The sequence below is a fragment of the Triticum urartu genome, chromosome 1A (assembly GCF_056163025.1).
Source record: "Triticum urartu cultivar PI428250 chromosome 1A, HENAU_Tu73, whole genome shotgun sequence".
Taxonomy (NCBI): Eukaryota; Viridiplantae; Streptophyta; class Magnoliopsida; order Poales; family Poaceae; genus Triticum; species Triticum urartu.
The window spans coordinates 239921636-239936647 of NC_141873.1; the positions used below are offsets into that span (position 1 = coordinate 239921636).

Below are 15012 nucleotides of genomic sequence, written 5' to 3' on the forward strand. Positions count from 1 at the left end.
TATTGCCAAATGTTTAATTTGCAAAAAGTTTCACTAACTTTGTATTTACACAATAAAAGTTTTGATGGTTTAATGTTGTAGGTTTTTTTATAAAACTGCCCTTTGCAGTATTTCTCTTTATTCTAATTCAATAAATTAGGGGACACGTGCATGTCTCCTATTGGTCGATATCGGTTCAGCTCAGAAATAACAGGAGCTGTGCGATTTAAAGTGTCGTGGATGGTCGTGATGACATGGCGAGGGTTAGGGTGCTCACTTGAATCGCCCGGAAAAACGCATGCATGGCGGTCCTGCACTTGGGACTCATCAGATCGGGTTCTTTGGTGGTTTCTTTTGGTGAGGAAGTGGACAACATGGTGCGGTTCGATGCGACGGTCCTTCTGGTAATTCTTGTGGTCTTTGGAGCGACAGTAATGATGACAACAACTCACTAGAGAAGATGAAAGTGATGGTTGCTTCATGTGTGGACGCGGGAAATAATTTGGTTCTCATCTGGACAAAATGGATGGGTTAGGGGGATGTATACATGGATAAACCAAACGCAATGGACAAGGTCCTAGGTCTGGGCTCTTATGGAGCTCGTCAAAAGGAATAGTGACGTAGCAGCGAGCTCCAGCTATCATCGGAAGCTGTCCTCTATGGGGTTTGGGATAGCTGATAATGTCCATGGGGTTTGGCGAGGCATAGGTAAGCTATTGGTGGCACAATCCTTTCTAGGCGGTGGATGGATTTGACAGAATTGTCATCAAAGTTTCTAGGACAGAGCGACGAAGGTGGGGCCGTGGCGAGGCAGCCTAACGACGATCTTTGTCACAGTGTTGGGGCTTTCACAGAGGGAGGTGAGGGGTATTTATAGGGCACGGAGGCAGTAGCAGACGTGCATGATGGTTGTGAAGACGTGGGGGTTGTGCAAGTCATATGCTTGGTCATGGGCGTGTGCATGGTCGCGGCAGTTGCGGGAAGTTGAGAGCAACCGTGACAGGTGGGGCCTATCAGTCCACGCGAGAGAGGGAGCTGTGGTTCTACTTTGTTGTGCGGGGCCTTGAACCCTCCTAGTGGTTAATCAAGGTCTGACAACACACAAACCTAGGCAATGTTAGTGGACTAACAAGCACACAAAGGATTTTCTAGCAATTCTCTAATCCTCTAAAGTTTTAAACATTCCAGATTTGGGAAAATCTGGGGTGTCACAATAACACAAATGAAAGAATCCAATATCTCAAGAAGTAATAGGAAAATGAAATAGTGCAATATCTCAATAAGTACCATAAAAATTAAAAAAAATCACCAGTAGTTAAAAGTGCCATCTCATACTACCTACATTTTAAATTCCGTGCTTGCTTTTGCATACTAGCCCATGCAGCATAGAGTGTTGATGAATAGCTAATAGAGTATATGTGATATTTTCTAATAAAAATATCATACATATCGTCATATATCATCTCTGAGAGTTGGAAGCTTAGGTTATGCAACTTGTAGCAACCACATTGGAAGTTTCTATCTACTTTTGACTACACAATCCATTCGTTTCCTATTATAATGCAACATCAAAACTCCCATATTCTGAATATGTACCTTACAGCTTGGGTAGTGAAAATTTATTTTGAGGCCCAAAGGAGAGAAGGAGGCATCGACCATTCTGGTTGTAGGGGGGATAGAGGTTGACATCATTACAATAAAGATTTAGCACATACGATAGGTTCTAAACATGTGTGTGTGTGTGTGAGAGAGAGAGAGATCATGTTCTTTCTCTTGTGAGGTCCAAAGGAGAGAAGCGGTACCAACCATGCATGTCAATATTAGCCTCTCGTCCCTAAGACCCCGCCAAACTATTCTAAAATAACACAATAACATCACCACCACAACAAGAACTGACAAAAATAGAGAACAACAAAAGAAAAACTAAATTAGGGGGGCCAAAAGAGAGGAAAAAGGGACAAAGGGAGGATAAAATCTTCTCAACGGTAATCCTCTCTGCACTATGTTTCTAGCTTGTGTTCCCACATGATAGCAACGAAGATCGGTGACAACATCTTGATTTCTCCACGCCATTTTCTCCCCCACCCCCACATCACAAGTTCCACTACTCGTAGATCAATTGGGTGAAGGCAAACAATGAGTCTCTTCGGCTTGGGAAGCAAGTATGAATTATGTTCATGTTCTTGTTTGCCTTAAGTATTTGCATTTTTGATGGTTTTACATATCATTTTGTGTTCTGCAATTTATGTGTTTTTCTCTATGATGTTGTTTATAAGGTCACTAAGAGAAATAACACTAGCTGGTTGGTTAAGATTCAGACTTGTCACACAACTTGGCCAACTATAGGGACATATGTACTATCCATAGAATATTGTTGTTTCGAAAGGATGGTCATAGCCCGGTGGCCGCAAATATGCTCCTCCAATGGATATGTGTCTAAGTTCAAAGTTTGTTATACTCCGCATTTATACAAACAGATGAAAGCACACACATTGTTATAGGAATTTCTTATAATATATTTCAACGATATATGGTAGTATACAACATGAATACTTTGATTAAAAATATGAGAACGGAACTAAAAATGCATTTAACTAATTGTATTCGATCGTTGGGTAATTTTTGAATATATGTAGCATCATATACTGGAATGCATACTTGCTTATGGAGGTGGGTTTCTCCCATGCATGTGGTGGTATGTATGCATGCTAGAGAAATAAGTTAAGCGGGATCACATATTTAGTTATACTAGCGGGTCCCAAGCGTGTTGCCATTGGAAGAGATAAAAATGTATAAATAAGTGCTTAATAATAACTAAAACTAATGGAAAATAATGCGAGGGTCTTCTCAGTTTTACACTTTAAAATGATAAAATCGACAAAGTATGTGACCAAATGATACATATAAAAGAGACATAGTTTTGAACAAAAATTAATGCGACACCATCTTTTAAAAAAAATGGGAAGCATATCATATATAGGTTTTCTCCAAGCACCCAAAACATATACCACACAAAAATTAAGGGAAAAACATTTAAATTTGGATTGCGATGCATGACTTGATTCCTCCAAAAAAAAGACATGCACGACTTGATGAGGTGGCAATATTTGCATGGCATATTAATAGAAAAAATACGAATGATGAATAAATGCATAACTTGTTAATGTCACCCAATTCTAACCAAATGACTAACGATATGACATCGAGGTACGCATGTGCAAAGAATAGGCAACATACTATAATGGCTTGTGTTTTTTGTATTGAGGTCCAAAAATGATCTACATATGACATGTATGGCCCGTGTTTGACATTTTGATCCAAATTTCCCTTAATGTATTGATTAAACTGAGGGTGATTAGCTGAAATCATACAAACCTCGTGTAAAAATTTGTCCTATGTGTAGCATTGTTCTGATGAGGTGGTCCTTTTACGAAGCATGATATCATATTTATGTGCTTTGTTTGCATATTGAGAGAAATAAGATAGTGGGTACCACCTATTTAGTTAAAATAAATGATGTCTCACACGTTGTTGCCGTTAAAGTCTTAGAAAAAAATGCATAAATAGGTGTTTAAAAATAACTAACAATTGGCAAACAAACATAAGAGAGTTTTTGGTTACATTTTAAAAGAGTAAAACCTATGAAATATCAAAAAATGATGTAAATCAAAAAAAACTTTGAACTGAACTTACTACAATATAACTATTTAGCAACAAAATTGAAGTTTATGCTCCAAGCATCAAACACATATGCCGCACAAAAATTACAAAAAAATGTATTAACTTGTGAGTGACATGCATGACTTGATTCCCCACGAAAAAGAAAGACATGTATGACTGATAGAGGCGAAGGTGTCCCGATGTTTCGATGAGATAACTATCGTGTTCTGTGGGAGTTTACTTTGACGATCCGACTACGAACGTGTGATACGTCGTGCCTTAGGAATCGCTAAACCAACTTCTGAGGGTTATTGACCATGCCGGATCACGATCAACCTGATCATGAGGGTCTATTTACTGCGGGCAAACGAAGAACACGCAAGAAACTGAGAATGCAATCTGGATATTGTGAATATAAGAGAAAGCTTTATTGATGAAAGTGGGGTTCTATGACGTCTTTGTCTAGTCATTGAACACAAAGGAAGTATGTGAGTTGCAGCAATGGAGAACCTTAATCTAAACAAAACCCAAAGTTTAAATGATGCCCTAAGGGTTCTATATACGGAGGAATAGGGGGGATTATTTGAACCCTTGGAGGAGGGGTCCGAAACCAACCTTAACTCTGTTTCCCCAAACTTAGGGACTCTAAAAACAACCTATACTGAAGTATTTCAAAATTACATGGGCCTTGGCCAATAATAAGGTAACGCAACACCTATAATAGCCTCTAGACGAAGTTTATGATGTAGCATCTTGTATATATAGTCCAAGTCTTCATGCAGTCTTTATGGTGGCTAAAAAGTGCTGAAATAATCACTTGAAACTCCATTTTTGCTCCCCTTGCGCATGCCATCATCTCCATGCTTGTCCTTGCTCCAATGTTCATCCTTCTTGTCCAATCTAGGCCCTTTAATTGTCAGCAAAACAAATGTATCCAATTTAGGCAGCATCATATTGTCATGAACATTATAATCATTACCAAGAAAGAAAAGTACCTGATAATTTAATTGGCGTGTGCGAGCTCTAGTACTTGGTCCAGTATATGTAGTTGCAGGGATCGTGGGTGTAACTGTAGTATTGATGTCCTCATCATCCTCCCCTTCTTGAATTGAAAACATCCTCGACGGAACCACATATTCCTCACCCAAATAAGGCTTCTAATCTGCAATGTTAAAAGTGGGACTGACCCAAAAATCTGCTAGCAGCTCAAGTTTATATGAATTATCATTTATTTTCTCTAACACCTTAAAAGGACCATGAACACGTGGCATTAGCTTATATTTTCGTAAATCAGGAAACCTATCCTTATGCAAATGTAATCAAACAAGATCGCAAGGTGCGAAGATAACATGTTTTCTACCCTTATCTCCAGCAAGTTTATATATAGCACTTATACACTAAATGTTTTCCTTAGTTAACTCATGCAGTTTTAAGATCAATTCAACTCATTTTTTTAACATCAAAATTAACCTTCTCCGAAGATCGAAGAGACAACAAGTATATGGCTGCACAAGGTAGGAAACCATACACAATTTCAAAACGACACATTTCAGTAGTAGAATGCAGCGAGCAATTATAAGAAAATTCAATATGAGGCAAGCATTCTTCCCACATTTTCAAGTTATTCTTCAAAATATCCCTAAGCATAGTAGACAATGTTCTATTGACTACTATAATTTGTCCATCGGTTTGGGGGTGACCTGTTATACTAAAAAGCAGTTTAGTCCCCAACTTAGCCCATAAACATCTCCAAAAGTGGCTAAGAAACATAGTATCATGATCTGAAACAATAGTATTTGGCACACCATGCAAGTGAATAATTTCACGAAAGAACAAATCAGCAACATTAGCAGCAGCATCGCTTTTATGACATGGTATAAAGTGTGCCATTTTGGAAAACCTATCCACGACAACAAATATGCTACCCCCTTCTTTGTTCGAGGTAAACCTAAAACAAAGTCCATAGATATATCCACCCATGGAACACAAGGTACAGGCAAAGGCATATATAACCATGAGGATTGAGTCATGACTTAGCTTTTTGACATGTAGTGGAGCAAGCAACAAAATGTTTCAACATCCCATATCATCTTTGGCCAAAAGAAGTGTGTAGCAAGTACGTCGTCCTTCTTTTCCATGCCACAGTGTACCATTAATCCTCCTCCATGCGCCTCCTACAACAACAAAAGAGGAACGGAGCTAGCTTGAATGCATAACTTGTTAGCACGAAACACAAATCCATAACTTCTTCCATGTTCTCCCTTCTTTACAATTCTGTTATACATCTTTAAATTCAACATCATGCACATATTGATCTTTGATGGTCTCCAAACCAAATATCTTAAAGTCAAGTTGTGAAAGCATAGTATAACGACGAGACAGTGCATCAGCAATAACATTTTATTTACCCTTCTTATATTTTATGACATAAGGGAAAGTCTCAATGAATTGAACCCATTTAGCATGTCTACGGTTTAGTTTTGCTTGACTTTCAATATGTTTCAAGGATTCATGATCAGAAGGTATAACAAATTCTTTGGGCCATAAATAATGTTGCCATGTTTCTAACATCCGAACAAGAGCATATAGTTCTTTATCATAAGTAGAATAGTTTAGACTAGGGCCACTCAATTTTTCAGAAAAATATACAACAGGTTTACCATCTTGTAATAACACACCTCCTAATACAATTCCACCAGCATCACATTTGAGCTCAAAAGTCTTATTAAAATCAGGAAGTTGGAGTAAAGGACCATGTGTCAACTTATCTTTCAATACCGTGCATGCTTGTTTTGTGCGGTACACCAAACAAAAGGCACATCCTTCTTTGTAAGCTCATCGAGAGGTGCAGCAATAGTGCCGAAATCCCTCATGAAACGCCTATAGAAACGAACAAGGCCAAAAAAACTCCTCACTTGTGTGACCATTGTGGGTTGCAGCCAACTCTCAATAGCTTCAATCTTGGCTTTATCTACCTCAATTCCCTGCGGAGTAACAACATAGCCAAGAAAAGATACTCGGTCTGTGCAAAAGGTGCACTTCCCAAGGTTACCAAACAAACGTTCATCATGGAGAGCAATAAAGACAACACATAAATGTTCTAAATGTTCCTCCAAAGATCTGCTATAAATCAGTATATAATCAAAGTAAACAACCACAAATCATCTAATAAAAGCATGTAAAACTTCGCTCATTAATCTGGTGAAAGTACTAGGTGCATTAGGTAATCCAAAAGGCATGATTAACCACTCATATAATCCAAACTTAGTTTTAAATGTTGTTTTCCATTCATCTACCAATTTCATACGAATTTGATGGTATCCACTAAGCAAATCAATTTTGGAGAAAATATTAGAGCCACTCAATTCTCAAGCATATCATCTAGCCTGGGAGTAGGATGACGATAACCAACAGTAATATTATTAATGCCTCTACAATCAACACACGTATGCGGTGTAGCATCCTTTTTTGGCATTTGTATAATAGGAACAACACAAAGACTATGGGATTCGTGTATATAACCTTTATCAAGCAGCTCCTATACTTGACGCATAATCTCCTTCATCTCCTCTGGATTGTTATGGTATGGTGCACGGTTGGGCAGCGATGCGCCAGGTATTAAGTCAATTTGATGCTCAATCCCTCGAATAGGTGGTAATCCTAGTGGCACGTCTTGTGGAAAGACATCAGTGAACTCCTACAAAATGGAAGTGACAGCCGGATGCAGAGAGGCACCTCCTTAAATGCAAATAATGCCTCTTTGCATAGAAAAGCATAGCAAACAGATTTGTTGAAATTTATATCATCGATATTAGATTTGGTGGCAACTAAACATCCACTTTTCATTTGAATTTCCTAAGGAACATGAGATGAAGGTTTGTTATTAGGCTTCATTTGGTGCTCAGATTCTTATGCCACAATCTGTTTTCACTATTATTGTGCTCCCGTTTTGCTTTACTAGCTCTATTGATATCATCTTTCAAAATGTGTTCATGAGTCATAGGAAGCAAATCAATATGTTTATCCTTATGAACAAGAGTATACTGATTGTTTCTGCCATGGTCTACCAAGTAATAAGGAACATGCTTGCATGGGTACCACATCATAATCAACATAATTAGCATATGTAGCGATAGTAAAATGCACACGAATAGTACATGTTACCTTAACCTTGATGCTATTGTTTAACCATTGGATGTAGTAAGGATGCGAATGTGGTCTTGTGGTGAGAGACAACTTCTCCACCATCTCCATGCTAGCCAAGTTTTGGCAGCTCTCTCCATCTATGATGACGCACACAAAACGTTCCTTAACAACTCCCTTTGTATGGAACAAATTGTGCCTCTAATTTTGCTCAGCTTGTGTGACTTGCACACTTAAAACAAGTTGAGCAACTAAACTTTCAAACCTATCAACATCTTCAGCAACCATGTATTGTGTCTCTTGTTCATAATCATGGCCACCCTGCTCTTCACAGGCAATAGGAGCCAAAGTCCCCTCATCATAGTCACTAGCGGACTCATACTCACCATCCTCAGTAACAATCATCACACGTGGAGATGGACATTTGCTTGCATAGTGACCTCCACACTTGCAACTATGGCATATAACCTCATGTGTTTAGCCTGTTGATGCCATGGATTAAGAAGAGCTATGTGCGGGACTAGAAGGTGTGCTCTTGGAGGATGGTGGCGGTGGTTCCTATTTTCTTGTATCTCGGCTGGACTGGACGGGTGAAGTAGGCGGTGCTATAGTAGGATGTGTGGAAGTAGAAGATGTACGTGGCGTCCATGATGAAGATCGTCCTGCAAAAAAATAAGTTTGCTCCAATGCATGTCGATCCTGCACTTCATGTTCAGCTTTGCAAGCAAGATTGAATAAATGACTGATACTATTATACTCCTTATACTAAAATGGTCTGAATCTCTCTATTTAATCCACCCATAAAACCTGCAAGCATAGCTTCATTCCTCAACAATACCACATCTAATCATGCTAGTTCGCAATTTCTGATAATATTCCTCTACATAATTATTTCCTTGTCTTAAATGCTGCAACTTTTGGAGTAATTCACATTGATAATATGGTGGAACCCAACGAGTACGCATAGAAGTTGTCAAAGCAGCCCAGGTAGCAGGGATATTATCATGATATAATCTACAATTTTCACCATCACACACAAGCAAAACTAGTGAATGCACAACCAGCAGCAGCAACACATCTCTCCTCAGGATATTGTAAGCATGTAAAATGTTGTTTAGTTTCTAACTCCCAAGTAAGATATATATCAGGAACAAGTCTAGCCCAAAATGGAGGAATATTCAATTTTAGTTTTGGAAGATGGTCATGAACTTGTACCTAAGGTGGTGGTCGAGCCCTACCATTGCGATTATTTGCATGTGGATGACCTGGTAGTGGTGCTGGTGGTTGCATGTAGTTCTGATTTTGGTCAACCTCATCCTCGTAATCGCCCTTGTAATCGTCCTCCTCGGTAGTAGCAGGAGACATAGAAGTATCAACTGTAGGTGCAGCGGCACCAGAAGTTTTACCAAGCTCAAGGGGAACATGCATTGCCCGTCCCACTTGATTTGGAAGGCGGCATTGTTGTTGTTGTTGTTGCAAAGGTGTGGCACATGCAGCCGGTGGTGATTGTGGAAGACGCATGAGTAGTTCGTTAAACTTGTTATCGAGCTTTGTTTCGCACGTCTTCTCAATGCCAGCTATCTTATCCATGGCCTATTCCAAAATGGTTAGCACATCTTGCACCTCACAACTCATAATTTGCTGAAATTTATCATGTAGCTCCTTGTTTGTCATGGTCTCCCACTTAGTCTCATCGACTTGTGATCCTCCCATGGTTAGAAGCAATAGAAACACACAAGAATATGTCCTATAGACTACTAAGAGGATGTGGAGTTGTGGAAAGTGACAAATCCATCAAGAGAATCACAAATTCTTACTTGTTCTTACCAAGCAGCATGTGGTGATCGGCAACTTTTGTAGTAAAAACTCCTCAAAGCTTGGACAGTGCGATTACCAGGTGGTGTGAACGCATGATGTAGATGTATGTGGAGCTGGGAAGGCTTATAATTTGGTAGCAAATAGGGTCAGCAATAATCAATTCAGAGATGCAAAATTGAATAAACGCTTAACGACATTACTATGCTGGCCCTAGGCTAGCCATGCTAGAGACATGAGCCTCGAACAATAACAAAATCATGGCACTGATTGGAAACAAGGGAAAAGCACACTAAAAAAATTCACTATTTTTTGGCGCTCATTTTTTGCGCTCTTTTCTTTTCAGAAAATCACTATAATGACGAGTGTATCAAAATTCTTCCCAAGTTGAAATAACAGGATAGGCACAAATTTTTTTGACCTTTTATTTGGAAATCAGGGCAACGACGGCCAGAAAGTGCGACAAAAAATCACTATGATGGCGAGAGTCTCAATACGCTCCCCAAGGCGTAAATACAGGATAGGCCAAAAATTGAACTGTCGAACTTTAGGCCTAAAAACTGTCCAAGGGTCTCAAGACTTTTTTTTGGAATCACACCTGTTCTATGAATGGAGAAAGATTGATAAAACCCTAAACCTACTAGACAAGGCAACACGAATCTGGAAATAGATGGATCTCAAACCAAACCTAATATGGAAAGAACACGAATTGGTGGCGAACATGCAGTCTTATATGAGGACTCGGATTGGTGGACAGACGGTTGTATATGTGGATAGGATTGGTGCTGCTATATGGCGGTGGCATATATCGACTTGGATTGGTGGTTGTATATGGCAGCGGCCATGTATATGGTGGGGGTGGTGGTACATGGCAGCGGCGATGTATATGGTGGGGTGGTGGTATATGGCAGCGATGAAGGTGGTGCGACGACATCACGACAACTTGTCAACAGAACTCGAAACTCTAAAGAACTAAATGCTAAGACCGGCAACTTGACACGATGATGCAACCACAAATTCAACAAAGCAAAATGCTGAAAATATTATGCAATGGCTCAGACTGGTTCGGATATGATTAACTAACCCTATTTTTTGGATTTTTCGTGGACTCTGGGTATGAAGAATAGGTGCAATCTAGTCTACGAAAAATTGGTAAAATCTTACTGAGCAACCTGGAAATTTGATACCACTTGATACAGGCGAAGGTGTCCTAATGTTTTGATGATATAGCTAACATTTTCTATGGGACTCGACTTTGATGACCCGACTATGAACGTACGAGACGTCGTGCCTTAGGAATCGCCAAACCAACTTCCGAGGGTTATTGACCACACCGGAGCATGATCAACCTGACCATGAGGGTCTATTTCCTGCGAAAAAACAAAGAACAAGCAAGAAACTGAGATTGCAATCTTGATATAACGAATATAAGAGGAAAGCTTTATTGATTAAAGTGGGGTTCTGTGAAGTCTTTGTTTGGTCATTGAAAACAAGTGAAGTGCGCGAGTTGCAGTAATGGTGAACTTTAATCTAAACAAAACCCAAAGTATAAATGATGCCCTAAGGGCTGTATATATGGGGGAATAGGGGGAATTTTGTGACCCCTTGGAGGAGGGGTCTGAAACCAACGCTTACTCTGTTTCCCCACACCTACGACCTCTAAAAATAGCCTATACTAAATGATTTCAAAATTACATGGGACTGGCCAAATAATAAGGTGACACAACACCTATAATAGTCTCTGGATGAAATTTATGAAGTAGCATCTAATATATTTCGTCCAAGCCTTCATGCACTCATTATGGTGGCTTCAAAGTCCTAAAATCATCACTTGAAACTCGGTTCTTGTTCCCTTTGCGCATGCCATCATCTCCATGCTTGTTCTTACTCCAATATTCATCCTTCTTGTCCAAGCTAGGCCCTTCATTTGTAAGCAAAACAAATGTATCCATTTTAGGCAACATCATTTTCTCATGAACATTAGAATCACTACCTAGAAACGGAAGTACCTGATAATTTAATTGGCATGCATGAGGTCTAGTAATTGTTCCAGTATATGTAGCTACAGGGTTCGTGGGTGTAACTGTAGTATTGATGTCCTCATCAATGACTTTATTAGGTGGCATTGTTTGCGTTCTTACATTAATCCAAACAAATCCACTTATGAGTGCTTGGAGGATTTGCCGATGTAGCAATATTTCAGTCAGACAACCAAAAATAGTTAAGACAATATAGAAGCATTCATGTGTACAAAATAGAATAATGCGAGGTAGATATTTAGATAGATAATATTTAGGAGTCAGTGGAGGATATTGACTTGTGAACCATTGAGGTTTCAGAAACTGCTATCATTATTGTCTATATTTTTAGTACATAGAGAGGCTAACTTCAAGATCCAACTCTCCATGGGAAGCATTTGCTCGCGCATGTAGAAAATGTGTTTTCAAATGTCAAAAAATATGAAATTTAATAACTGAACATATTCATGTCCGAATGTTATATGACATATTTTTAGGGATGCAATTTTTTTAGGGGATGCCGAATAATTTGGCCATGTGAAAAAAGTTGAGTGCCACGAACATTAATAGACCACCAATTATTTTCATTTTATTGCCAATGGAACAGACTTTGTTTTACATGAAAATTATCAAGCACACCTTTAAAAATTATCGATGTTTATTTGAATTTATTGTTAATCGCATGCCAGAATAAATTTGTGGATTGTTCATCACAACTCTATGGTTATTTTTTTATCTAAATTTTTTTATTTTGAGTTGGGTTGATGGCAACAGGAACCAAAGGACATTTAGGCCCAAGAAGAATGCACCATCTGGTAATAAGGTAGTGGTATTCTCCATTATTACAAATATTTTTTAATTTGATAATTGCATAATTCCATCGTGTGGCCATAAGAGAAAACAAAGGATTTTACAACTCAAAATATTATTTTGAAAATGGATTGCTTTGTCAAAAATTATAATTATACTAGGATTATACATGAGAATACGATGTGAAAATATCCAAAACATCATTCAACTAGCCTAACATCATTTCTTTCAATTGAGTTTGAGGCTACACATTCATAGTTTGGTGTTTTGCTACCTGTATCCTTCAATCTAAGCTCTTTAGAGTTGCCTCTATACACTACAAATGTCGCCTCTTATCGTGGGGACTGCCTCTATCTACTAAATTAATGAGCTAACCCACATGTCATATTATTTTCTTACTAATTCCCTATCATAATGCCTTATTCACCAAAAAGTTACATATTTTATTTGTTCTGGGTAGACCTTAGAGGCTTGGATTTAGAGCTTTCACATTGCATGGTTTTGTATAGGCAGTTGGCGGGTCCTAGCTTTAGGGCCAGGGTTGCCTCTAAGCATTGCTGATGCTTAGGCATATCCCATCATTTTCATTATTTGGTTATGTAGGGCGTACAGTTGAAGAAACACATTGATGCGACATTAGGAAATGGTAATTTGAGAGATGCTGTACGGTTGCCTCCTGGAGAGGATCTCAATGAATGGATGGCTGTTAATAGTAAGTTTTTGATTGCGACATGTTCGTAAGAAAACTAAGTTTTCCATATTACTAAAAATCATCTTCTTTTTCACAGCTGTTGATTTCTTCAATCAGGTGAACATACTGTATGGCACTCTGACGGAGTTCTGCACGCCTTCCACATGCCCAACGATGACAGCCGGATCGAAGTAAGATGCTTGCCTTCTTGGAAACATTCATTTATATATCATTTTATATCTATCTATTGATTTATTATACCAGGGTAACTTTGATTAGAGAAAAATAAGAATTTCAGGTTTGAGTATAGATGGGCCGACGGAGTGCAGATCAAGAAACCTATCGAGGTTTCGGCACCAAAATATGTGGAGTATTTGATGGACTGGATTGAGGTCCAACTTGATGATGAGTCCATATTCCCTCAAAAACTTGGTAGTTACAACTTATAACATACAACATAGTTTAGAACTGACATTAACCATGTTAATTTTGTGTTAGGACTTAGGAGGGGTGCATTTTGTCAATCGATTGAATTGAACTATTTGTGCAGGAACACCTTTCCCAAAAAAATTTCGAGATGTTGTGAAGACAATATTCAAGCGCCTTTTCCGTGTTTATGCTCATATTTACCACACTCATTTTCAGAAAATTGTGAGCCTCAAGGAAGAAGCCCATCTTAACACATGTTTCAAGCATTTTACATTGTTCACCTGTGTAAGTTGCATCCTGATCTATGTACTGGCCCGTTCTACATGACCATATTGGAATGCACCATCTTATGATGCATTTTGTTCAATATTTGTTGTTGACCGTTTTTCTAACATCTGGATTTTTGAATTATACGTAGATGTAAACATATCCCTATTAAATCTAGTTAGTTGTGATTGGACCGATTCCATGTGATAGAGAATGTTCAACACATGATTTATTTCCCGCCAATTATAAATTAATGAGTTACTTGTTAATGCTAGTTCCTAATTTTGTTCCTTCTGTAGGAGTTCAAATTGATCGACAAGGCTGAACTTGCACCACTTATTGATCTTATTGAATCCATCGTGACCGTTTGCTAAGATGTCAACAAGGAGAGTGGAACATTTTCCCTTGTTTATTTGGGCATTTTCTAGGGTACAATGATCTATGAATGAGAGTGAGACTGGGGCAAAAATGGACAAACAAAACATATTTTGCATTTATTGTTTTTTCATCTACCTGAGTTTGAGTAACATGGTCGTACTTACTTATGAACCCCTGGTCCAACCAGTTAGAGGACACATTATCTACTGTGTTGTGGAACAATGTTATTCCATTTTAACTATGGACTTATGTAACCTAATTAGAGATAATAACTAATTTCTTGAATCAAAAGTAAAAATCCTAGATGAATGTAAATGGGCATAAAAAGTGTTTCCTTTTATACCAGAATGTTGTATTTTATCTCAAGTACTCCCTCTATCCCGGTTTGTTAGGCCCTTCTTATTTTGGGCTAAAGTTTGACCTAAAAATTTAACTAAACAATGTAAACTAATGTCACAAAAATTATATGTTCGGAATGCTCTTTCAAATGCAAATCCAATAGTATAATTTTTTATAGCATATACTTTATATTTAGTAGTCTATGGATGGCTGAAGTCTGGCCCAAAATACGAAGGGGCCTAATAAACCCAGACGGAGGTAGTAGAAGCTTCCACTTATCAAAGATATTTGTTGTCATCTTTTAATAAGGGGTCCAAAGTCATGGAAGAAGCGGTAGACTCCAATATTCACAACGCGAGCTGATATACTTGAGAACAGTGTCCATCAGCACTATGGATGTTTGGCTCAATGGTTAGGCCGCTTGTAGAGTTCGACCAGATAGGTGATGCACATTGGTTTCCCATTTATTTCCAAGAGGATTAG

The 15012-nt window shown here is 38.5% G+C and overlaps 1 protein-coding gene across 2 annotated transcripts; it reads left to right on the forward strand.

Annotated features, from left to right (window-relative positions):
- Positions 1-1944: 1944 nt before the first annotated feature.
- Positions 1945-14493, forward strand: LOC125532793 (MOB kinase activator-like 1A). Of its 2 annotated transcripts, none has more exons than XM_087517758.1 (7): positions 1945-2141; positions 12372-12438; positions 13029-13137; positions 13214-13307; positions 13415-13548; positions 13667-13830; positions 14112-14493. In XM_087517758.1, the coding sequence occupies exons 1-7, from the start codon at positions 2116-2118 to the stop codon at positions 14184-14186; spliced, it is 669 nt and encodes a 222-aa protein (XP_087373884.1). In that variant the 5' UTR covers positions 1945-2115; the 3' UTR covers positions 14187-14493. The 2 variants fall into 2 exon arrangements, with proteins under 2 accessions (XP_087373884.1, XP_087373889.1); XM_087517763.1 differs by having other exon boundaries at positions 1947-2141; positions 12390-12438.
- The last annotated feature ends 519 nt before the right edge of the window (positions 14494-15012 follow it).